The sequence below is a fragment of the Podarcis pityusensis genome, assembly GCF_964106645.2.
Source record: "Podarcis pityusensis genome assembly, chromosome: 2".
NCBI lineage: Eukaryota > Metazoa > Chordata > Lepidosauria > Squamata > Lacertidae > Podarcis > Podarcis pityusensis.
The window spans coordinates 49,935,502-49,960,873 of record NC_138029.1 but is presented as its reverse complement, the minus strand read 5'-3'; the positions used below and the strand labels follow the sequence as shown (position 1 = coordinate 49,960,873).

The following is a 25,372-nucleotide window of genomic DNA, read 5'->3' as shown; positions in this document are numbered from 1 at the left end:
TGGGAGTTTTCAGTTTAGGGGGAGAAGGCAAGTAACAGGAGACATGATAAAGGTGTACATTATACATGGTACAGACAAAGTGGATAGAGGGTTTTTTTCCCTCTCTCGTAATACTAGAATTTAAGGCCATCCAATGAGGCTAAATGTTGGAAAATTCAGAGCTGATACTTCCTCACTCAGCACACAGCTACACTCTGGAATTCTCTCCCACAAGATACAGTGATGGCCACCAAATTGGATGACTTTAAAAGGATCAGATAAATTAATGGAGGGCTAAGCTATTATTGGGGACGCGGGTGGCGCTGTGGGTAAACCCTCAGTGCCTAGGACTTGCCGATCGCATGGTCGGCGGTTCGAATCCCCGCGGCGGGGTGAGCTCCTGTCTTTCGGTCCCAGCTCCTGCCCACCTAGCAGTTCGAAAGCACCCCTAAGTGCAAGTAGATAAATAGGTACCGCTTTATAGTGGGAAGGTAAACGGCGTTTCCGTGCGCTGCGCTGGTGCTGGCTCGCCAGAGCAGCTTCGTCACGCTGGCCACGTGACCCGGAAGTGTCTTCGGACAGCGCTGGCTCCCGGCCTCTTAAGTGTGATGAGCGCACAACCCTAGAGTCAGACACGACTGGCCCGTACGGGCAGGGGTACCTTTACCTTTAAGCTATTACTGCTGGGGGCAGTATGCCTCTGAATACCAGCTGCTGGAATTACAAGCGGAGAGTTGCACTTGAGTCCTGTTTGCAAGTTTCCCATAGGCACCTGGCCACTGTGAGAACAGGATGATAGCCTAGATGGGACTTCTGATCCCTCAAGGCTCTTTTATGCTCAGTGCCCAAGATGGGTGTTCCTTGCTTATAACAAACACATTTTCACCTAGAAACTAAAATTTTAAATTCTAGCCTCTTTGATGGAGGTTGACTAGCAAAATAACTAGGCAGTAAATTGCAAGCAATGTTTTTTCTTAAATATTGAGTGTACCAGCTAGTCTCATGATACATACAATTATTTTTATCTTTTTTTCCTATAGGAACAATCAGATAGCTGAAAGGAAGACAGAAGTAAGTATGCATTTTTGAGAAAGTGTAGAAACTATATTTAATTTGCTACAATTGAATCTTATTTTGTGGGGAGCCAAGTGTTTAAATCTCACTGTACTTGATCTGAAAACATTTCCTGCTCCAGGAACAGAGTAGGCTCACATCTGCCTAACTTTAAGAACTACATCACATACGTTCTAATAAAACAAGCTGTTTTCCTGAATTAAGGCTAGAGAAAATGAAACTAGAGAAAATAACTATTCTAAGACGATACCTGCTGTGCCACATGTGCATTATCTAAAAGAAGAAATAATGCTTTTTTGCCTTTAAAGCTATTTAGTTCATATGACATATGCTTATTAGGACCATATTCAACTAAATTGTTGCACTAGCAGAAGCCAACACAATGATTCCCGCTAGCAAAACAGGACTTCCCCCTCATTCTCCTCCACCCTCTCCACATCTGCTGGGGGGGTCAGGAGAACCCCCAGAACAGCACACAAGGGGAGGAGAGGGAAGATTTTTCCATCAGGCAAGAAGAATGCTTGCACTGATAGAACAATCTCCTTAGTACTGCTTTGAATACAGCCCATGATAATCAGCTAATATATCTTTAATTAAGTGACAACCCTAATGCTAACTTTTCTTCTTCTTCTTTCAGATGGAAGATGGCAGTATGTAATGTATTTCTTAATTATTCCTATTACTATCATTATTGTTGATATTTATTTGAACATGCAGTTCAGCTTGCTTAGGCCTTCTTCCAGGTAGGGATGACCACTAAGGAGCTAAGTAAAAGGCTTCCCAAAAAGTTGGCAAATTTCTAAGGAAATCTGAAGGAAGAAAAAGGTGATACTAAATTCCACTTTATTTCACTGGAACTCAAACTGCTTTCAGGATTGCCACATTGGAATACTACTGGACCCATCTCCATGCGTGGAATCCTAAAATGTAATGGTAGCCAAGATTATTTTCTTTCAGCAACTGTACTCCAGAAAAATTATTTAAAACTAATCCTTAATTTATCAGTTTCAGCCGTCACTGTTATACTTCAAGAGTAGCCTACATAAGTTTGCCTTTAAAAGCTGCTTGGAAATTTCAGTTAATACAATATATAGTTGTCTGCCTCCTAGTGGTTTTTTCTTCCCATGTACTTATTTTGAGAGCTGGAGCATAAAGAAGGCTGATCGCCGAAGAATTGATGCTTTTGACTTATGGTGCTGGAGGAGACTCTTGGGAGTCTCATGGACTGCAAGAAGATCAAACCTATCCATTCTGAAGGAAATCAGCCCTGAGTGCTCACTGGAAGGACAGATACTGAAGCTGAGGCTCCAATACTTTGGCCACATCATGAGAAGAGAAGACTCCCTGGAAAAGACTCTGGGAAAAGATGCTGGGAAAGATTGAGGGCAGTAGGAGAAGGGGACGACAGAGGACGAGATGGTTGGACAGTGTTCTCGAACCTACCAACATGAGTTTGACCAAACTGCGGGAGGCAGTGGAAGACAGGAGTGCCTGGTGTGCTCTGGTCCATGGGGTCACGAAGAGTCGGACACGACTGAATGACTAAACAACAACAACTTATTTTGATCTATAAAGCCCTGAATGCTGAATACCTTGCATGCAGTTACGCCTATCGATATTGACCACAAGTATCTGCTTCAGTCTGCTAAAATATTGAACAAGGAACATGGGGAGCTTCTCTCTTAGAACCGTGAAATCTGATCACCGTCAGGACTGGGTGAACCAAGCAAGGTCATCTCAGGAATTTTGGGCATTTTTAAGTGGCTACCAGCTACTAGCATTTCAGTGTATGTTAGTGATACCAAATTTCACCAAATAAGTAATTTGACAGCAAATCTGCAGTTTTACCAGTGTTAGTAATACACCAGGATGGATATGGAACTTAACAAAAATGGGCAGATTTTATCATCAATTCAGAAATCTTCCTGGATGCTGTGGTTCTCACTGTATATTCACAGAGGTCAGGGGTGTAGGGAGGGGGGGCATAGGGGGCAGGCCACCCTGGTGCCACTTTGGGAGGGGTGACAAGATGGCCCCTGCCTCCCCCCAGCTCTAGAGCGGCTGAGGGCGCACGGAGTCTGTATGGGTGCCGTTCGCGCACCGTCCATATGGGATGGCGCTCGCATGGCAGCCTGTACGGACGCCGTGCAAGTGGCAGACCATATGTCCGCTGTGCGCAAGTGGCATCCCGTACAGACTGTGTATGTGCAGCATCCTGTATGGTCGCCGCACATGCGCAGTCCGTATGGGCTGCCGCTTGCACGGCGTCCATACGGGATGCCGCTCGTGAGCGGCAGCCCATATAGACTGCACATGTGCGGCATTCCATACAGAGTGCGCACATGCAGGATGCCACACATGCACAGTCCATACAGGCTGCACCACCCTGGGTGCCGGAGAGGGTTCCTCTGCCACTGACAGAGGTTTCTTGTGCAGAAACTTACTATACTAATTTGTGCAAGCGCTTTAATGTAGCATTAATTCTATCAGGATTTAATAGTTTTGAATGATTAATTTTTTAGCAGTTCTTATTTTTATCTCTAAGCTGCCTTGAGTCCCTGTCAGGGAAAAAGGTGGGCTATTAAAAACTAAAACTAATAATAATAATAGTAGCAATAATAAATGCAATGTGTTATTTTGTTCATGCAAGGTGAAGCCTACTGTGTCAGTGAAACTTGAAGATCTGCTGGAACCTCAACTCTCATAGTTTCTATGCTGGAACTACAGCATTTTGAATCTGAAATGAATTCCAGAATATGAGTCAGAAATGCCTAAGCTTTTCCAAAACAAACTGAGTAGTTCCACTAATCTCTTATTCACTGTCCCAATCTGAGTCCGATAACTGTGTTTTTGTTTTTGGTGTGTGTTTTGCAGATATTCACCACAGGTCAGTTCCCCAGCCATTTTTGCAATGTAACACATTTCCAATCAAATCTCCTAAGCCGCATTCTAAACAGAGCCTTTTACCATCCAAGACGATACCTGGTGCAGAAAGGTTTGTTGAATTGAACTGACCATTAGTTGTGTGCTATTATACATTATGTGGAACTTGTTCATTGCTATTCTTAATTCTATAAGAGAATTAAATTCTATGAGAATCAAATGCAGTAAGGGCAATTCATCCTGCTCACATGATTGAGACTAACTCCAGTACAGTGGTACCTCAGGTTACGTACACTTCAGGTTACATACACTTCACGTTACAGACTCCGCTAACCCAGAAATATTGCTTCAGGTTAAGAACTTCGCTTCAGGATGAGAACAGAAATTGTGCTCCAACGGCGTGGCGGCAGCAGAAGGCCCCATTAGCTAAAATGGTGCTTCAGGTTAAGAACAGTTTCAGGTTAAGTATGGACCTCCGAAACGAATTAAGTACTTAACCCGAGGTACCACTGTAACTGTTTTCCACTCTCTCCCCACCGAGCTATACCAGTTTAAAACTGGCTTCTATGGGCATAGTTCTGGAATGACTATGTTCCCATAGTGTGTATCTGAAGAAGTGTATCTGAAGAAGTGTGCTTGCACACGAAAGCTCATACCAAGAACTAACTTAGTTGGTCTTAAAGGTGCTACTGGAAGGATTTTTTTTATTTTGACTATGGCAGACCAACACGGCTACCTATCTGTAACTATGTTCCCATACTATAGATAAAAGTACACACACACACACACACACACACACACACACACACATTGTCCCGGATAGTTCCTTTATTCATCCTGTGGATTCCCACAAACAATTTGAAACAAGAGAAGAGTTGCAACTTGCAACCAATTCTGCTATACCAGCAAGTATTTTCTGGCCTCATTTCTAAGATATAAAACTAGTCACTTACAAAGTATCAGATCTCATTTGTACATGCTAATCATTGTTTATTTTTACAGCACTCTTTCATCAAGTGGATCACTACCACCACATTTTCAGCCAAGTATGTACTGTATAAATACCTCATAAATATTCAGGCTTAGATTTTCAAAACATATGATTGCTGCCAGTACAAACTAACAGCTTTTCCATTAAATATTTTGCGACAATGCAAATTTATGAAGCATTGGTTGTCTGAACACAAGTTGTTTTGTTTCTTGAATTACAAGGTTTTAGAGCAGTATAGTAATGAAATAACCTAAATCAGAAATGGGGAATCTGGCGCACCAGTTATTTTTAGATTCAAATTCCCATGATCCCCACCCAGCATGAACAATGGCCAGGGATAATGGACATTATAGTCCAGCAGCAAATAGATGGAACCAGGTTCTCTAACCTTGATATAAATCAAATAAATGCATTTAGGAATGTCTGTCATAATGCTTCTCATGTTTGACGCTTTGCATTTCTGTGAGATTTTGTGAGTTATGCGGCCTATTTTTCTATCAGACTTGTCTACTCTTTCCCTTCAGTTTGCCAGTTACTGCTTAAAGCATTCAAGTTGTAATGAAACATATTCTCATCGGAAGTCAATTTCATTTTTACTTTGCCAAGACCCTGTCAAGCTTGTGTGGTTCGTTAGAATCATGTTCCAATGTCCATTAAGTCGTCTGGATTTAATTTTTAAATATGTTCATTTTTTCTGAAGGTAATATTGGCAGAACTGCTTCAAAAGGCCCTGCTGATGGAAGACCACCATTACCAATTCCTAACAGACCGTTCACACATTCTCTCAATGCTGAAAATGAAGCGATGGATCAGTACCACAAGGTACAATAATAGCATCAAAAATGTTTAATATATTGTGAATTCCAAGTGAACAATTTATGTGATAGAATGCCAGACCCAGTTCCTTCCAAGGCATACATATGAGGCTGTATTCTTGTCCCACATCTATTTAATCTATTTTTGAATGATATGAAAAAACATCTACTCATTGTGAATGGCCACCCTCCTAGGTTATGACCTATGCAGTTCCCATACTTTTATTTGCGGATGACACTCTCCTCCTCTCCTGAACCAGAATTGGGCTCCAAAGGTATCTAAAAACATTCTTTCATTACGGCCAAGGAAATCACCTAGTGATTAATTATTCAAAATCCAAGATCTTAGTATTTTCAAAATGGCACCCATCTAAATAACGTATTGGTGATCAAGAAATGGAACAAGTTAAATCGAACAAGTTAAAAGTTTTAAATACTTAGGGATCACATTTTATTACAATCTAAAATGGGTGACCCATTGTAACAGGACAACCAACTTATCTAAATGCACTGCAGCATGAATTAAAGGATTCTAATATTTTTTATGGTAACCAGAATGTGCCTACAGCAGTTAGGGTCTGTAGTGCAAAAGTGTTTTTCAAGTCCTTTATGGGATTCCCTTATGGATAACTGACTTTAACAACGAAGTTGAGGATGTACAAGCATCCTTCCGACAAATTCTAGGAGCTCCAAAATGCGTCTCCTACAGTGGTACCTCTGGTTATGAACTGAATCCGTTCCAGAGGTCCATTCGTAACCGGAAACCATTCTTAACCTGAAGCGTGCTTTCGCTAATGGCACCTCCTGTGTGCAATTTCCGTCCGCATCCTGGGGCAAAGTTCAGAACCAGGAGCGCCTACTTCTGGGTTAGCGGAGCTCGTAACCCGCAGAGTGCGTAACCAGGAGCATTCATAACCAGAGGTACCACTGTATTTAGCTATGTGTGCAGAGTTAAGCCGGCATCTCTTAGAATCTAGGGGCTGGATTATGAATTTCAAATTCTGGTTAAAAATTCACATTAATACAGACCCGGAAAGTTTCCTAACTTCTTTATTGAGACAGGTAGGTGGCTGTGTTGGTCTGCTGTAATCGAAACAAAATAAAAAAATTCCTTCCAGTAGCACCTTAGAGACCAACTAAGTTTGTTATTGGGATGAGCTTTCATGTGCATGCACACTTCTTCAGATACACTGAAACAGAAGTCACCAGACCCTTATATATATCGTGAGAGGGTGGGGAGGGGTATTACTCAGAAGGGTGGTGGGAACGAGTGATTGGCTGATAGGTGTGGTAACTTCCTTATAGCTTAAAATATCGATTTACAAAGAGTCTGTAATCCAATATTTGTTGAGGGATGATACTCCCAAAACTACCAAGATTGTTTCAGGGTATTTAGCTGAGATTTTTAAAGCTAAATTGAAAGTTGCCTGATTTACTCAATGGTGACTATCTAGTCTTTTATATATTGTATGTGTTTGGATTACTCATGTATTTGGATGGCTTTGTATGATTTTATGATTTTATTTTTTAAACATATGCCAATAAGAACCAATAACAGAATACATATGAGCAAAGCATAGGAAAACTGGGTGAGGCAAGGTGAAGAAAAACAGTCCATATGTAGCAAGGAGCAGCAGCTTGTACAACAGTTCTGCAAGGATTTATTTCTTTATCCCTTGTAGGTACTGAAATTAAAGTCTTATACTGTACAAACATCTTGTGAAAATAGATTCTCTAAACTGGATGCACTGTTGAAATCAACATGCAGCAATCAGTGCACATAGATGTGTTTCTTTTGGCATTTGGAGCCACTAGAAATAAAATGGCTAGGTTGTGCTCAGGTGAGGAGCAAATGCAAGCATAAGGACTCATCCACACGTCTGCTTGTCCTGTGCAAAAATCATGGGTCTGAGTGGTTTCCCACTTGGCCCGCTCCTTTCCCATGAAAAACTATCATTTTAGAGCAAGTATCAATCCAGAGAAAATTGCCATTTACTACAATTAAGTACTAAAAAGCAGGTTTTCCCAGGAGAAAACAGCAGGACAAGAGGAAGTGTGGATAATAAGTGTGGTTATAGAGACTTCCCACCAAATCCATCACTACATTCATGACAAAATGCCCATTAACAACAACACACGTAGGAGTTTCCACGCATGTATACTACAGATATACAACAGGTTATTTTTACTTATCTGTTTTTCATGATAAGGAGAAAGCTAAACTAAATGTCAGAAAATAATAATTAAAAATGGGCTGGCATTTTGCTATTGCTATTGATGTCATATTAACACAGGGGCTGGACTGGTGGGCAAGAGCTGCAGCAATTTCACATCAAACTTCCATAAGCAACCCCCCCAAAGAAACAATGGTTTCAGTTATAAACATAAAGAGGAGAAAAGAATGATTGGGTACCTTACCAGTAGCATATTCAGTTAATAAATATCATACCTGCCTTTCAAAGCTCTGTACTCCTTTGCCCTACACTGGTAATACCATATTCTCACTAATAAACAGCTCTTTGTCTCTCTTTTCATGTGGCTCAAGTATAACCAGCTCCCGCTAAATCAGGAATGGTATGCTGCTGATATAACCCGGACAGATGCAGAAGCTGCTCTTAGGACCATAAACCAGGTGAAGAGTTAAATTATAACATCAATATAGTAATATGAGAAAAATATTGAAATTGAACACACACTCCAAGACTAATCCTGAACACATTTGCTTCGAAATGCAATGAATTCTGTTCACAGTTGTGATAACATTTGTCTTAAAAATATTTTAATGTGTTACTTTTCTAGGATGGCACTTTCTTAGTAAGAGACAGCTCAACAAAGGCTGCTGATCAACCCTATGTCTTGATGGTGCTTTACAGTGCTAAAGTATACAATATTCCAATACGTTTCCAACTGGAAGATAAAGTGTATATATTAGGAACTAGCTCAAAAGGGAATGAGGTATGATGTAATGTTACTTTATTTGTTTATTTATTTATTTATTTATGTTAATATTTATTACTTATTAAATATAATACTTTCTACATAATGACAACTCTTCTTACTACTTCTCCTTCAAGGTTTCTCAAATGAGAGTGCAGTAACTGAGCAGAATCAAATCTAGGCTAACAGCAAAAACTAGAACCAAAGATAGTTTATTTACTGTCCCTAAAGAACAATTTGTATAAAACAAAGAGCCAAAATTACGTTGCTTTAACTTTCTCTATAGTCAGAATCATTGACTGATTGACATTCTGTAAACCACACAGGATTTTGCTTCAGTGGCTGAAATAATTGATTACTTCAGAAAAATGCCTCTTCGACTGATAGACGGAAAGGATCGGTGTTCAAGAAAGCAGTGCTTGCTGACATACACGGCTGGATCTCTTTAAAAGATAACAGAAAATTTCCTGGAGGATCACCTATTTATCTTTGAAAGAGAAAGCCAGAAGAGTAACTGATTTATATTTGGTGAACTTCTCTTATTTTCATGTTAAAATGCAAGTTCATTTCTTGCCTTAAGTTCTCAAACTGAAAATATCAGTGTATTACTTCTCACTAAGCATATGCTTCATGAGACAGTTTCATGTGTGTGATAGACACTGTCTGAAATGCAACATTACACAGACTGAAAATAACTGTGTTGTCTTACAATTTGTGTACATATTTCTTTACATGTGAATGCTTTTTGTGGAGTAGTGTTGTATAAAATACAATAGACATATTCACCTGAGAATAGCTTGGTGTATTCAAGTTGTTTGATGCTCTCAAACACAGTATCCATGCTAATGTCTAATGTTTGTGGGAACTATATCTGTGTACTATATTTCACATTTGATAACAGCAATTAGTTTAAGATGCTGCATTTTCAGATGCAGCTAGAATCAATAAAGTATCTATCTGTTTTTATATTCCTTTTTCCACTGCTAACCTTTATTACTACCCATTTCTCTCACACAAATAAACTTCCATTCTCTGTATGTATCTTTTCAAGTTAGCCACTGTACAAGATGGACTCCCATAATACAAATGACAACCCTTTTAAGTATTGCTTTAGTCCTCATATAATTACTAGGAGCTACTGCCCCCATTCTTTCCGCTCACCAACTCCACCTACACGCCAACCTCTTTGCCAACTATTCAGCAGCACCTGGCCAACCCCTCCTCCCTTTATACCTCACCTTGCCTATCACCACAGCTCACCCCAAGCCCCAGCACTTTTTAAAGGAAGAGAAGGTGCTTCATTGAGTGGCTTCTGAAGTGTCTCCCCCTCTGTAAATCTTGTTGCAGCCACATTTAATGGAGGGGGCAGGCATTGCACACAGTGGTTTGCAGTTCCTGCTTGCTCATCTGGAACTGGCATGGCCACGTGTTGGCAGCTACATAAACTGCAGCATGACAGCTGTACATTTTTATGTATATAGGAAATTCAATCATATACTCATCGATTCTATCCAGTACCAATAATTCCTATTATTTCAAATTCCTGCCTAGACTTCACAAACATAAAAAATGGCTTAGTACTAACTTTAAGCCACTGTCCATCTGACTTATCAAGGACAAATTTGCAATTATGTTACCATCACATGGCAGGGTGAAGCCCAGTCTAAAAGTGTTAAAGTCAGTTTGAGTTCAAAAATCAAAACCAGTCACAGTACTTTGTAAATCTTACTGAATCGTTAAATTGGATTGGATTATTGGCCTTAATTCTGCAGCACTTTATTAAGAAATCCATCCTTATGTTCTGATAAGGCAAGATACTATACACATATTTTCTTTCTGTTATTTAAGAACATTAAATGTGCACAGTTTTGTGTCCAGTAAAAGTAGAGCACAGTGGAGATGCAAGGGATGAGAAGAAGCTATTCTAGTAAAAGCTCACTGCTCCTTTGTTTTTTTGAAAATTGAGGATTTGGGTGATATATTTTTGTATCCATTTATTCCTTAGCTTGCTCTACACACCTACTATGTGCAGTAAATAAAAGAATAGCACCAGCAAACTTAACACACCAACGCCAACTACAGAAAAACAGTAATTTAATTAGTAATCAAATATAGCATGCAATTCAAAAACTCAACACTTGACATACTTTGTAAAGTGTCTCAAAGGAACAATATTGTCCAGGGGCATAAAAAGTTAGGAAAGATAAAATTTATCTTTCAGCTTGCCCTTTTAAATGTAGCACTAACTACTGACAAAGTGTTAATGAAGAGGGACAATAAATGGAACTCACAGATTTGTGGACTCCTCACGTTTCTTTTCATCAGCTTCTGTTGAAACATCTGTTAGAGCTGGATGGCTGAAGTTCAGAATAAGATCACAAAGCAGCAGTTGGGTTTTTACTGTAGAACAACAATATTTCTGTATTTATTCATTTAGTCTGTTTGTTAAATTTATAACCATGTGAAAGGGAGCACCTAATTTCAACACACACACCCCTTTCACTATTGGTAAATCTACTTCCTTCCTCCCCTCCAAACCCTCTACAGTAGTACCTCGGGTTACATACGCTTCAGATTACATACACTTCAGGTTACAGACTCCGCTAACCCAGAAATAGTACCTCGGGTTAAGAACTTTGCTTCAGGATGAGAACAAAAATTGTGCTCTGGTGGCACGGTGGCAGCAGGAGGCCCCATTAGCTAAAGTGGTGCTTCAGGTTAAGAACAGTTTCAGGTTAAGAACAGACCTCCGGAACAAATTAAGTACTTAATCCGAGGTACCATTGTATTCACTATTGGGAAATTAAAAAATGGCTACAACGTTTTCATTTGGGGGAGAACTGGAAGACATTTGCAGGCAAATGTAACGCTTCTGAGGGCATGAAACCTGTCAATTGTTAGAAGGATAGCTGCAACAGTTGTCCCACAAGGACAGCCATTACAGCAAAAGTAGGGAACATTTTTGGCCCATTGGCCACATATTTTTCTCTCTCCATCTCAACAGGGTTTCACTGGAGTTTGGGACCATCTACTGGTCAATCATCTGTTGTCATAATGATGCCTGGTGATTGACAACTGTCAAGGTTTGGGCTTTGCACAGAGCTTCCCAACAGTTAGCTGGTTGTCAGGCACTTGGAAAATATTCCAAGAGGGCTTTGCAAGCCCCATGCTTGGGAACTGCTGAGCACAGGGCTTGCAATCTTTGCTCAGTACTTCCAGTGTCCAACAATTAGCTGGTTTTTTATCCCTTGGGAAGCACTGTGCAGACTTTGCAGGCATTGCCAATTGGTAGGGCCCACAAAGCCCCTTTCAACCAAGACTTGCCATTACCTGATATCTGGTGTCATGTATAGGGCAGTTGTTCATGGCTTGGTGAAAACAGCCTGGTGGGCCAAATGGGGAGGCCTAGAATGCCAAATTTGGTCCACAGGCCAAAGGTTTCCCACCCATGAATTATAGTTTGAGGCATACTCATCCCCTCCTGCATTCACTAAATAGGAGCAGGGGAAAGCTGTAGCTTTCCCCCCTTTTGAAAGTAGTAAATAAAATTTGCAGACACATAGCAATGACATTTAACATTAACAGAAATAATGTGTTCCTGAATAATAGTGACTTCAACAGGAGATGCACAGGTTATAACCATCATGCATTAAGAGGAAGTGGAATAATACTTTATTTTCTTATGCAGTTAGGTAAGTTTGTATATATTGATTCATATACAATACATCATTTCCTAGAACTCTTCAGGCAGTAATCATCACATAATAGAAAAATAAATCATTATCTTCATTCTGACAATAGTAGCATTAATAATTACCCATAAGTTTATTCAGTTCAGATGACATTTTATCCATATTTTTAATTGCATTGTCAATAGTAAACTGCTGATCATCATCATTCTTTGACATCTAAAAAAGACCAAGAAATCAGAATGAGAATCAGTAACTTTCTTTGGGTTAATTATATGAGAAATGGCTTTATATGCTTAAATTTTACTTTCATGTGTTAAAACATCCTTACAAGGATCACTTGTTCAAAGGGCTTAAAAACTGTATAATCTAAATTGGAAAATAGCTGTGATGAGAAAACCAGCTCCTTCCCCAAACAGAGAGCAGACTCTTCGGACACGACTAAAAAAAAAGCCAGTGGCAAGATAATTTTAGTCTAAGTATATGTCCACACAATACAAGCATACAGCTGTAACTATTTTGTAATGAACAAGTATAGTTGGCACCAGCTAGAGATTTAGACCTCACTGGAATAAGGAATTTTGCATCTGGCAAGCCACAAGCATGTTAGGTACTGGTGGAAGCATCATTTTAAAAAGCTCCTCTGACTAAAGAAGAATCAGATCTTCATTGTGTGTGGATGTAATCCTTCTGAACTAGGGAAAGTGAGTAATCCCAAGGAGAAATCAGAGGGTTTATGACATCTCCAAATCTGAAGAAGTGTGCTTGCACACGAAAGCTCATACCAAGAACTAACTTAGTTGGTCTTAAAGGTGCTACTGGAAGGATTTTTTTTATCTCCAAATCTGTGACTGTAGCTACTTATCTAAAGGGCGCTGTATGGTTTCCCTAGAAAGCATATACCATGAAAATAAAAAGAAGTTCACCTGCTGAAGACAAAAATTCTTCCTTACTGTTTGTAAAGGGGGAAAAAACACTGAGAAGTTTATGTTCAAACCAGCTACAGCCATTTTTATAAAAATCCTTAACCACAAGAGGGTGCCATCATATTGCAGTAATAATATTGTCATCTTTGGAAGTTAATCATAGGTTCATTGTTGATATTTTATTACATTTCTCACTGCACACTTTAGGACTAATCAGGTATGCTCTATGGAATCAAATGTAAAGTCATTTACCCCTTAAATCATTGGAAAAATGAAAAACACTTTTTGTGGATTATATAGTGACTTTTCTTTCCAGTATAAAATATAACTTCCAGGAAAGCTCACAGAATTTAGAACATTTTGTCCAAAGGTAAAATTGCTAGTTGAGCCCTATGGGTTTTTTTGTTTTTGTTTTAAAGAAATGGCTGGGTGTTTTTTTTTAGTGTGGGCATATATAGATATAGATATACGATAGAATTTGGAGAAAGGGGATGAATGTTGAGGTAAATGAACGTAGTGGAAACAAAGAGTCGAGCGGCTTAAAGTTCCTGAGTGGTTGAGGGAAACCAGAAATGAGAGTGCTGGAGTGAACAAGTGAACAAGGTTTATAATTATCAGATAATTTATTATTGGGAAATACTCTAAATGGCAGGGTCTAACTGCCGTACTTCGAATCCCCACCACCACTCGAAGGTTGGGCAGAGAGAAATTTGACTCCTGTGTCGGCGCCTCATGAGAGAGAGCGTTTCTCTTCAGCACAGATCCACCAATCTGACGCGACGCCGCAAGAGGCCGCTGACCGACAAGCCTCACAAAAGGCACCATTTTAAACTGGAAATCCGCGCGCCCGCGCGCTCGACGCCACTGCTACTCGCGGCAGCACGAGGCAGGAAAAGGGAGCCTCTGAATTGTGGGGACGTGTCCTGGGTCAAGATATTAGCACACAGCCATAAAATATCCCTCCTGCGGGCGGGGAATGGGGTAAAAATAGTTTCTCTCTCTATCCCAGTGCTTCTGAGAACTACAGGCGCGCCCACATCTTTTCAACCCAAAACCTGACTAGGTTTTTTTGAGTGCTGAGTAAAGTGGAGTGAAAGAACCATCACATCCAAATTTCAAGCCCCAGAAGAGCACACATTCCTTAGCCGTTATCAGTTAAAAGAAATAACTGTATAGCTTTTCAGTGCTCCCCCCCGCCCCCATAAAGAGTTGCCGGAACTCACCACAAACAAACAACTCCCTCGTTAGAAGGGCAATGGCACCCACCTGAGGTGCCGGAACTGAATTCCCGTGAGTTCCCGCCATTCTTATGGCAATGGGAGAGGCCAGCGGGAAGGTGAACTGAGCTGAAAAGGCTGCCTGGATTTTGGGCTCTGAGGAAGCTCGAGCGAGAGGCCCACGCAAGGAGCTGGAGCAGGAAGTGATTAACAGTGGGGAGAAAGGAGAAGTTTAAATAGCAACATAAAAACCTGAAGGTCGCATTCACACCATGCATTTGAAAAACGTGATTATGCCTTTTTTTTACATGCATGGAGAATCCTGGGAACTGTAGTTTGTTAAAGAGTTCTGCTAACCTGGCCCTCCAGCTGTTTTGGGACTACAACTCTCATCATCCCTAGCTAACAGGACCAGTGGTCAGGGATGATGGGAATTGTAGTCCCAAAACAGCTGGAGGGCCAAGTTTGACCATGCCTGCGTGACAGGTATAATTGCTAGCATAGTTCCCAAGACTCTCCATGGCTAACCGTGGCATAGTAGCTTGTGCTTTAAATGTTAATTCTAATGAAAAAGAAAGCCAAAGCTTACTTAATATTTCAAGCACAAATACACTGGCGCTATTTTAAAATTAAAACTAATTTTGTTTGTTCTGACAATATGGCAGAAAACATCACTTATACCAAGTGATTAATTATCCTGTAGGAGGCATAGTGAGATATTGTTGGAGGGATTCTACCTTTGCAATGACCTTATGGCACTTTCCTGTAATTACATTTTAGGCTTGGATATTTCATATGCTGGATGTATTAAATGAGGTATGAACAGAATTTTAAAACTTGATGTGATTACTCACTGCCATGCTGAAATAAATGTGTGTTGTGAACTAGAAATGCATTCAAAATTAAAAGCTTTTATTTACACAATGGCATAAGAGGCGGATGTGTGGATTGTATTTATTGTGTTAGGGTTGCTTTAAAATTTACTGAATTCAGCTTTTAAACTGAAACAGGTTTAAAATGCCACTGTGATTTCAATGGAGTGAAGGAACAGAGATGAGCAACGCTCAGCCTATCAAAGGTTTCAGCAGCTGCTCTGACTGCAGCCATCCTCCCAACCAGTCATTAGAGCTGACAGAGGGATGCGGATGGCACTGTGGTCTAAACCACTGAGCCTCTTTGGCTTGCAGATCATAAGGTCGGCAGTTTGAGTCCTCGCGATGGGGTGAGCTCCTGTTGCTCTGTCCCAGCTCCTGCCAACCTAGCAGCTTGAAAGCATACCAGCATAGATAAATAGATACCACTGTGGCGGAAAGGTAAACAGTGTTTCCATGTACTCTAGCACTTGTCATGGTGTCCCATTGCACCAGAAGCAGTTTAGTCATGCTGCTCATATGACTTAGAAAGCTGTCTGCAGACAAATGCTCCCTCAGCCTGAAGCGAGATGAGTGCCACACCCTAGTCAGGGGTCCTTTACCTTTACCTTAGAGCTGATAATCACCAAGTTCTCCCTGATCATCTGCCTATAGGCAATTCTTGGAAGTATTGGTCTCACCCCTCATAATGTAGTGGACATCTGAAAAAAAGTGTATTTCATTCATCTGATAAAACTTCTGCTATGTATAGCCTTTCTACCTAACAAAGGCCATCAGGCCATCAAGGTGACTCATATTTACATTATAATATTAGAATCATAGAATCATAGAATCATAGAGTTGGAAGAGACCACAAGGGCCATCGAGTCCAACCCCCTGCCAAGCAGGAAACACCATCAGAGCACTCCTGACATATGGTTGTCAAGCCTCTGCTTAAAGACCTCCAAAGAAGGAGACTCCACCACACTCCTTGGCAGCAAATTCCACTGTCGAACAGCTCTTACTGTCAGGAAGTTCTTCCTAATGTTTAGGTGGAATCTTCTTTCTTGTAGTTTGGATCCATTGCTCCGTGTCCGCTTCTCTGGAGCAGCAGAAAACAACCTTTCTCCCTCCTCTATGTGACATCCTTTTATATATTTGAACATGGCTATCATATCACCCCTTAACCTCCTCTTCTCCAGGCTAAACATGCCCAGCTCCCTTAGCCGTTCCTCATAAGGCATCGTTTCCAGGCCTTTGACCATTTTGGTTGCCCTCCTCTGGACACGTTCCAGTTTGTCAATGTCCTTCTTGAACTGTGGTGCCCAGAACTGGACACAGTACTCCAGGTGAGGTCTGACCAGAGCAGAATACAGTGGCACTATTACTTCCCTTGATCTAGATGCTATACTCCTATTGATGCAGCCCAGAATTGCATTGGCTTTTTTAGCTGCCACGTCACACTGTTGGCTCATGTCAAGTTAAAAATTAAATTAAAACTTTGTCATTTAAAAAAGAAGTAACTGTAAAACCAATCAGATAGTATATACTAAAATAAAGTCTAGCTAAACAGCATGGGCAAAACCTTTTATTTATCCAGAATATCTTGACCTGCCATTGAAAGGCTAAGGGGAGTTCAGCTGTCAGACCAGGCTAGGAAGGATGTTCCGAAAGAATACCACTGTCGAAAGGCTCCACTCCATTGTTGTAACTATTGGTCTAACCACAGAGACATAAAATATTCCGAGCAGGGAACACTCTGAAGATCTCAGCATGCAAAAAACCTCATACATAAAGAAGCAAACATTTATTTACATAAGCAGGACCCTTCAAGGCACCAAGTAACAACCAGGCAGCTATGGTCTAATTCAGCAGAAGTTTCTTAACAGTTTTCAAAGGCACCCCGCATAAATCATATTACAGTAATCTAATTGAAAGGTATGATAGTGTAAAGACAGTTATGATTGTGAACCCCATGCATCTTTCTATCAATTAACACTGACCTGAGCCAACATTACTATGTCCTTGATAATAAATCTCCAATTCAGATAGAAGAACAATGAGGGCAAGTTAAACCAAATGAAATCAAACTTGCTAAAATTTCATGATTTATTCTGGGGTATAACTCTTTTACATAGAGGCACACTCTTTTGTTTTTTGTTTCATAAACAAGGAGATTCCTGATCCAAGCATATTTTACAAAAAAACACAAACACGTATTCATCTTGGGTTAATAAATGTTTCTCATTTTAAGATGAATGAGTTTACCTTCTGGTAGCACCTAATTCAACTTGATAGTATATGTGAGAAAAATATTTAAACATGGCATGACTTCAGAAGCATTAAGCCCTCTTCATATTCACTTATTACTTAGTCAGAGCATGACAGAAACAAATACAAAGCAGGATTATTTTTTATGTCTCATATTGTTTATTATCTCTTGACACTGCTGGAACATGCAAATCAATCTTCTCTTCCTCCTAAACTTAAATGAGATGCATTTTTAAACTAAAGCAAACAGCAGTAGTAAGAACATTTTAAAGTTAATTGCCAATTTGTGGTAATATAGCAGCTTTTTCATGCTGATAACTGTAAGAGCTAAATCTATATAAACAAAGTGACCTCTGAAATTCAAATGCACTTTACATGTGCAATGTTTGTGTTCCTAGTTTATCTTAAGTATTTTATTCAGATTTCTCTGCTTGTGGCGCTGCTTCAGAGGTGGATTACTGCTTTTCATTTCAGTTAGTTTTGCATGAAGATATTGAGTTTCTTTCTCTCTGGATTTATTTCTTTGTACTGTAAGAATGTATATAAAGATAAACTGCTTAAGGGATCAATATTACTTGTGTTTAGTCAATGCCTTCTTTATTCCTTTTTGCATTAGCTTATGAAGAAGATTAAACATATTTTTAACATATCTAATGACATTCTCAGTTTTGTTTTTTCAGTATCTGCCCTTGATCCTAACAATACAATTTTTATTACTCTTTAAAAAATTGGAAACAGCCTAGGTTGCTGGACTCAGTGCCCTTTTGACGTGGGTCACCTCCAGTATGCCATTATTTGTCCTTTCTATAGAGTTTATATCCAAAGATAACTGTGTCCCATTAGTTCTCACCACTCTAACAGGTTGTCATTATGTCTACTGTATCCAAGCTGCCCTCTATGACAAGCCCTTCAGTTCACCCATCTTGGCTCAGAGGCTTCTAGAATTAGTGTATAAACAACCCTGAGCAGGGATGTTAAAAGGCATCATTTTTTATTCTACTTTGTATTTGTTGCATTCAGAACTGTCTCCATTCTGCTGCAGTTCATCTTCTGGCAAAACCAACATTATTCAACTCACTGTCTGCAATAGTGAAATTATGTAATTAATTACATAAATTATGTTACTACATTATTCCACTCCATTTCAAGGCAAAAGGATGGCAATTTTATAGATTATATAACATTTGCTGACTGAAAACATCAACCATGGTGAATACCATTCTGGCTTGCTGCCTTGATTTCCATTCTGGACATGGGACAAATAAGTGAACAACCGTGATCTCCACTCCTGTTTTATTGGAACTGTCCAACATAATATTCATCCCTAACTCTGAGTAAGACCTAGTTGGATACAAACTAGTGTTTTGAGTTATATTTGTTGTTGTACTTTGATACATTACATGAACGAACCTGGGAATAATTTTAGTGTTGAAAAGCAGGATAAATTAAATAAATAAATAAAGATTAATATAATTTCAGTCCAGATTTCCACACATTTTTTTACTATGCTAGAAGCATGCTTATGGGCATTGTTTATGACCATAGCATTTGACTGCCGAACTCACCTTGAAGTGAATTAAGCAGCTATAGAATTGTCAAGGCTTCCAGTGAAATTTTCCTTTTTCTGCTTTATATTCATCATGAGCCTTGGCTCCTTCTTAAGTAAATACGCTGACATTTAGAAGTAAAATGATGGATGAAAGTTTTTTTTGTAAGCACAGGCCTTATTCTTGGGACTCATCACAATTTTACTGCACATTGATTCAGAGTAAAATCATTTTTAAATGATTGAGAGATAATATTCTTCCAAGTTTTTTTCTGAAATGACACTGAATAATACAATTGAAAACTTCTCAATTCAATAAAAATATGTTTCAAAAGAGTTGTCCCTGACAACAGAGAGATTATCAAGTAACTCGCAAGAACATGGATCTATCAGTGGTGCTTCTGATAGGTTTGCTAACCCCAGCTGTTGTTTTAAACAAGAGATACTTTCTATTTGATGCATTTGAAGGAGGAAGCTTGGGATCAGGAATCAGATAAATGCATTTATCATAAGATAAGACAAATCACCACGCTTCCTCCTTTGAAGTGCCATTGACAACAATCGGGTTCTTAAGGGGAGCAATACAACAAAACTTGTTTTCCAACACATCATATGCTTGTTATTCAGCACACTAAAGGCAATTGTGCAACTCCCCAGTGACTGTGATAAAGTTTCCAACCATCCTACACAAGTTATTACTTGGTAATGTTGCGGTATTAAGTTGTTTTTGCTGTATTGTCCTTGTAAAAAGAGAGTTTCTGGGGGCTGTCTGAAATGCTTCAGATACTATTCCTGCATTGCTTTTATCGCACATTGCAGGAGTGTTCGATCATTAACCTTTATCTGCTACGTGATATGGGGGTGGTGGGTTAGTTAGGGGAAAGTATGGGGAATATAAACTTTCTCGGGCATTACTGCAACTTCAATAAGTAGATCAGAGAGAGCCGTATTTTCTGTGGTTTTGAATTTGCCCTGAATAAGTGTAATGATTTATCAGCTATGACCCCAAACCAGAGATGTAAGTGCTGCAGAAGGTTAGCTTCCATAGCTGCATTTGAACGTAGCCTCTATTCCCCCACACTGAGTTTTTTGTACTTCTGCAAAGCTTGGAGTTCCCCCAGGCCTGCTAACTTCTCCATGTTAAGTATGGATACTGAGCTACACAGACCAATGGTCTGACTCAGTATAAGGCATTTTCCTGATTACCTTGGTTTCATAAAGGTTGGCACTCAGAGAAATGAGTTCAGCATCAATATATAATATGTTAAAAAGTTTAGATTGGGCTTATAGAATATGATGTATCTCAGCAACCTTTGATCATTACAACAGCACGTAATTATTTTATTTTTTCTGGTTGTTGAAAGTCATGCCATGTATTTATTCTTGCTGTTTAATTATATATGCTGTATTTTAACTTTTTATGTAATCAGCTGTGTGATTCCTATCGCAATGAAGAACATGTAATAAATATTTCAGATAAATCAGCTCTGGCATGCACATGGAGAGTTTTAATACCCTGGAGCTTCTCAGTAAACATTTAAATGCAAAGATCACTTGGCATAAGCTGAATCTGACATCTTCATAGAAGTGAATGAGGAAGCCCTCTTGTGTTAGAATGGTAGTGTTGTGGATTCAGGGTGTTGTATTTTAATAAAAACACTGACCATTGTTAATTATGGAGCAAATGTGACAAAAATTAGGACAAACCACATTAAAAACAACACGAAGTCCTGTGGCACCTTAGAGACTAACAACTCTATTATAGCAAAAGCTTTTGTATCCTACAGTATACTTCATTGGAGGGATGAAATGTTATCCTGAGTTATAGGTTGGGTAAATTAACTTGCAACTCAGGATAACACTTTGTGCATCTGATGAAATGGACCATAGTTCACAAAAGCTAATACATCTGTTAATATTTATGGCACTACAAGACTCTTCGTAGTCCTTACTGCAACAGACTAACATGGCTGCATCTTGGAAAACGCAGTAAAATAATGGACCAATGAAAGTTTCACCTTCACATCTCATAATGATTCATCTGTTATTCCTCTTTGGTTGGGGTGCAAAATTAACATCGCTCAATGTAAAGCCAGCAGGCACTCTTCTAGTCAATGACCTTTCTCCTCTGTACAGACTTGTTTGCAAGAGTACACAGACACAAGTGGGCACAAACATACTGAGCTTCAGCACCCAGCAAAGGCTTATTTTGCAAAGAAACACCAAGTGTTAGTTGTTGAAACTATTTTGTGCATTCCCACAAACAAATGACACTATTTAGAATATTTCCTTTCTGACCAGTAGATAAAGTCTTTCATGTTGACAATGCTAATATTATATGCAAAAATATATTTTGTCTTTATATTTTGCAGATTTTATTGCTTTATATAAATTGCCCAGCAGGGACTCATTTTGAGAAAGAAGACAATTTCTCAGGACTGCACTGGACAGGGTCAGGATATTAGATTGCTTAAGGAAGGAATATGAAAAGAAAATGATCTTCTGTGAGCCTCATGCATACATAAGTGAAGTAGGTCCCAACGATTTTTAAAAGTTACTTCTTGAATTGCTTTGTAGAAGGTGTCTTCCTAAATGAATATTATACAATGCTTTTACTGCTTGTACTTAAAAAAAAACTGCTTTAGCTTTCACAAGATACTATGGCATGACAATGAAGAACTTGTCAGCGTGGGGAACACACTGTTTTATAGCTAGAAACTATACTTTTGTGACCACTTCTTTTTTATTAAAGATAAACAACAATTGTGAATAAAATAAGGAGCAAAGGGTATGTGGAAAAAGAAATATTTTTGAGAGAAATTACAGAGCAGGTTGTAAGGAATCATTTCTTCTTGAGTGTTACTGAGACTACACATTTACACAATTGGTCTCTGGAGGATGGGTGTCTAGCATTAGCCTGCCTGAACATGAATGAACATTATTAATTACTGCATTTAAGAGAATTCAGATAAGTAAAGCCTTTCTAGTAAATGTTTCATGAGGTTGATATTGTTCTTGTAAATATCTCTTTCCACTTAATGGTTCAAACAGCAGTGTTAATTTTATTTCTTTCAGCTACTATAACCATGCTGTCTTCTACCTTGCTTGAAAAGAATTTTCTCCAGGAGGTATCCTTTAAAAAGAATAAACTACAAATAAAAACATTCAATTTAATATTATGATATAGTGCAAAAGCTTCATTTTGAGAGACAACTTGTGAATGCTTGTGAATGTTTATTTTGCTATCAAATAATTTTTTGTGTTGGGAAAGGAAATTTCTTCATAGTTCGCATTGGTCAGCATAGCAATCAGATATTATCTGAAGCACAGATATGTGTTCTTAATTTTAGGAATAAATTTCAGATCCAGATTCTGATACTATCAGAGCCCTGTCAAACTGGTTGGATGCACCTTTTCATTCAAATCAGAACACCCATCCAAAGGCAAAACTCACTGTGTGTGACTGCAGCTGAATCTACTACAGCAAAATGACAACAGGGTTGGGTGGGTGGGTGGGTGTGTGTGTGTGTGTGTGGTTTAAGTAAGTCTAATTTTTGTATGGCAGCAATCCAGCACTTTTATTGGGGTAGGATCAAATTGTCTAATATGTGTTTTTGAAGATAATGTGGCAACTTTATATCCAAACATCTTCATATTTTCTTGCATTTAAAAAACCCAAACCTTAATATATTAACAGCTATGGCTAAATTACTGCATCCCAGTGTTTCTTCTATTAAGATATATTAATGTATGTGCTCCTAATTATGGGTTGTAATAGGGAAAACATGCTTCTCTATTGTTGTCTCAATTTTAGATATATTTAGAAATTAACTACGTGGTGTTCCAGAGCTGCATGTGCTGGGAAGACTGTTTAGGAGCCTATTGGGACACACACAAGGTCTTGTACAAAGTGATTACCCTGCTATGGCTGTACACGCATTGCTCCTAGAAATATTTGTATGAGGTGCAGATGTTAGTAGTAGAATTCTCTGACAGTCAACTCTGACAGTCAACCTCTTTCCTCATCACTTCTTATTCCCTTTTGCACATCACTATACAAAAATAATATACTATCAGCCTTCCGTGTTCCTTTCTCCCACACCTATTTTAATGCCTTCCACCATATTCTTCCCATGACTAGAGCAGTGTTACCATTTCTATCAATCAACCAAGCCCTGTTGTCTCCTTTAAATCCCCTTGCAAAGCTCATTTGTTTACCATTATTTTCCAAATCTCAGTAGATTTGCCCCCCCCCCCCCCAGTTCTGCGCACTCTCTGTTTCCAGTTAGCCCTCTTTTCCTATTCCATTTTTGCTACCCCTTTGCCAAGTTCTGTTTTTTTTTCTTTTTCTTTTTACTATGCCAATGTTTTGTCCATGTTATCATATCAGAGTAATGGCTTGATGGAATTGTTGTGTCACTTACTATTGATATTTGTAAGGAGCATTGGATGGAAGGGACTGTTGAAAGAGCGGGAAGACAAATTTGCTTTAGTTAATCCTCCTATATATTTTGGGATGAGTATTTCTCAAAGGATTTGTGGCCATCTGCTCTTTTGATTTCCAGACCTTTGAGAAGAAGCTCTTACTTGAATCTAGGGCACTACATAAATCTTAAGATGTTTATTGCCTTATTAGTACTTTGATTTTTTTGAAGCAAGCAAACTGCATAAAAGAACTGATTATTACAATGGGCCAGAGTAACCCATGTGCTGTGGGGATATATATATATATATATACACACACACACACACACACACACACACACACACATTATAGAGTAAATATATAGTTTTCAGGCAGGGAAGAAGTTGTGGTTAGCCAGGCTAATTTTTCAGCAATTAGTCTTATAAGTGTTTCCCTATATATTGCTCTATTTATAATCACTTTTAAAAAAGATTTTTAAAGTAGTCATGTATTCAAAATTAAATTAAAATTATAAATTAAAATATAAAGGTAATTTTTTAAAGACAATAAATGCTTGAATTGTTTAACTGGTACAGAATTCTGTTTGGAGAAGAAAATGACATTGTTTGCTGACTGGATTCTGTTTTCAATTATCAATTGAAGTCTGACTTATAGGGGTGTTGGTTATTCCACATCTTGATTTTGTAGAGTTATAGTAACTCTAGACCTTGGAATTCACACTGTTCACAATTTAGGACTGCAAGATCATTGAGCAAGGTCCTGACTACTTTTATTAATTTATTTACTTGATTATTTAACAAGATTTATAGACTGCTCAATCAAAAATAAAAGAAAAAGGCTCTAAGCTGTCTTGTGAGACTCTTGTTAAAATGTTGTTTGCACTGATGAAGCTGTATAGGTTAATAATAAAAATAATAAAAGTGTGAGAACAGTCAACTCTGAAAATCAAAAGCCCCTTCTGGGCCTCATCTAATTCAAGCACTGACTCGTAATTTGGGCATGCATCCACTGTTGTTTTTGTCCTGATCAGTACAGTGAAAGCTTTAGCTGTTCATGAGGCTATCTGCTTACAGGTGAGTCTTCCTTTACCATGTCTATATTTACAGGACCTTTTAAAATATTATCTTCAGGATTCAGTGGTGTGAATCATCACTTGGTATTAATAAAGGAAAAGTTCACACACTTTTGACCATTAGATTGTATCTTATGTCCTATTTTGTCTTGAATGAAAAAGAAGATACTTTATATTAGAGCTTTCAGGGGCATTGAACAGAAATGGAACGGCGAAATGGTTTATACACTATGAAAACACATTGGAATCACCTCATCCTATGCTATCTTGGAAATTCGTAATCAAATGCTTTCTTTGACATATTTTTAGCAACCAAATGTTTTTGCTGGATTGTGCAGTAGAAACACATTTTATATTTTGGAAACCCCCTTAGAGGTTTTCTTACAGTGAAGCAGTATATAAATTTTATGAACCAAAAATAAATAAAATAAACGTGCTTCTCATCATAAAAACCATCTAGTCAGCTATGAAAGCTGCACAAGTAAAATAAAATGGTTAAAATATGAACACTTCTGTGGAACCTAAATGAAAGGAAAAAAGTCAAAGGCACAATCCAGCCAAACAGATGGTGTTTAAGTCCCAATTATTTCATTATCATCCATTTGTTTGTCTGCCTCTTTTACACAATATTGTACCCAGTGGCTATTGGTAGTGGTCTATGATCATAATAAACTGATTGATTGATTGATTGATTG

General features: G+C 38.7%; 2 protein-coding genes and 1 long non-coding RNA gene across 8 annotated transcripts in view; 2 read left to right on the top strand and 1 right to left on the bottom strand.

Annotated features, from left to right (window-relative positions):
- LCP2 (lymphocyte cytosolic protein 2) overlaps nt 1-9,647 on the top strand; it is a 39,331-nt gene extending 29,684 nt beyond the window's left edge. Inside the window, exons 14-22 of the mRNA XM_080995577.1 lie at nt 1,020-1,050; nt 1,691-1,703; nt 1,858-1,980; nt 3,928-4,048; nt 4,939-4,982; nt 5,628-5,749; nt 8,288-8,374; nt 8,542-8,697; nt 9,006-9,647. Of these exons, the coding sequence (XP_080851703.1) occupies nt 1,020-1,050; nt 1,691-1,703; nt 1,858-1,980; nt 3,928-4,048; nt 4,939-4,982; nt 5,628-5,749; nt 8,288-8,374; nt 8,542-8,697; nt 9,006-9,128 (820 nt within the window). The 3' untranslated portion in view covers nt 9,129-9,647. The remainder of the gene's footprint in view (nt 1-1,019; nt 1,051-1,690; nt 1,704-1,857; nt 1,981-3,927; nt 4,049-4,938; nt 4,983-5,627; nt 5,750-8,287; nt 8,375-8,541; nt 8,698-9,005) is intronic.
- KCNIP1 (potassium voltage-gated channel interacting protein 1) overlaps nt 1-12,593 on the bottom strand; it is a 598,834-nt gene extending 586,241 nt beyond the window's left edge. Inside the window, exons 1-2 of one of the 3 annotated variants that reach the window (XM_080995312.1) lie at nt 12,497-12,593; nt 10,971-11,036 (exon numbers count right to left, since the gene is read on the bottom strand). In XM_080995312.1, coding sequence (XP_080851438.1) covers nt 10,971-11,019 — 49 coding nt within the window. In that variant the 5' untranslated portion in view covers nt 11,020-11,036; nt 12,497-12,593. Of the gene's footprint in view, nt 1-10,970; nt 11,080-12,496 lie in introns of all 3 variants that reach the window. The other 2 variants (XM_080995311.1, XM_080995314.1) reach the window with 2 other exon arrangements.
- A 2,006-nt stretch (nt 12,594-14,599) lies between these two features.
- Nucleotides 14,600-23,912, top strand: LOC308471359. Of its 4 annotated transcripts, XR_013982911.1 has the most exons (4): nt 14,600-14,997; nt 21,552-21,709; nt 22,255-22,307; nt 22,877-23,912. It is a non-coding gene; the product is annotated as an uncharacterized lncRNA (long non-coding RNA). The 4 variants fall into 4 exon arrangements; XR_013982912.1 differs by lacking the exon at nt 22,877-23,912 and having other exon boundaries at nt 14,600-14,724; nt 22,255-22,358; XR_013982913.1 differs by lacking the exon at nt 22,877-23,912 and having other exon boundaries at nt 14,600-14,769; nt 22,255-22,358.
- The last annotated feature ends 1,460 nt before the right edge of the window (nt 23,913-25,372 follow it).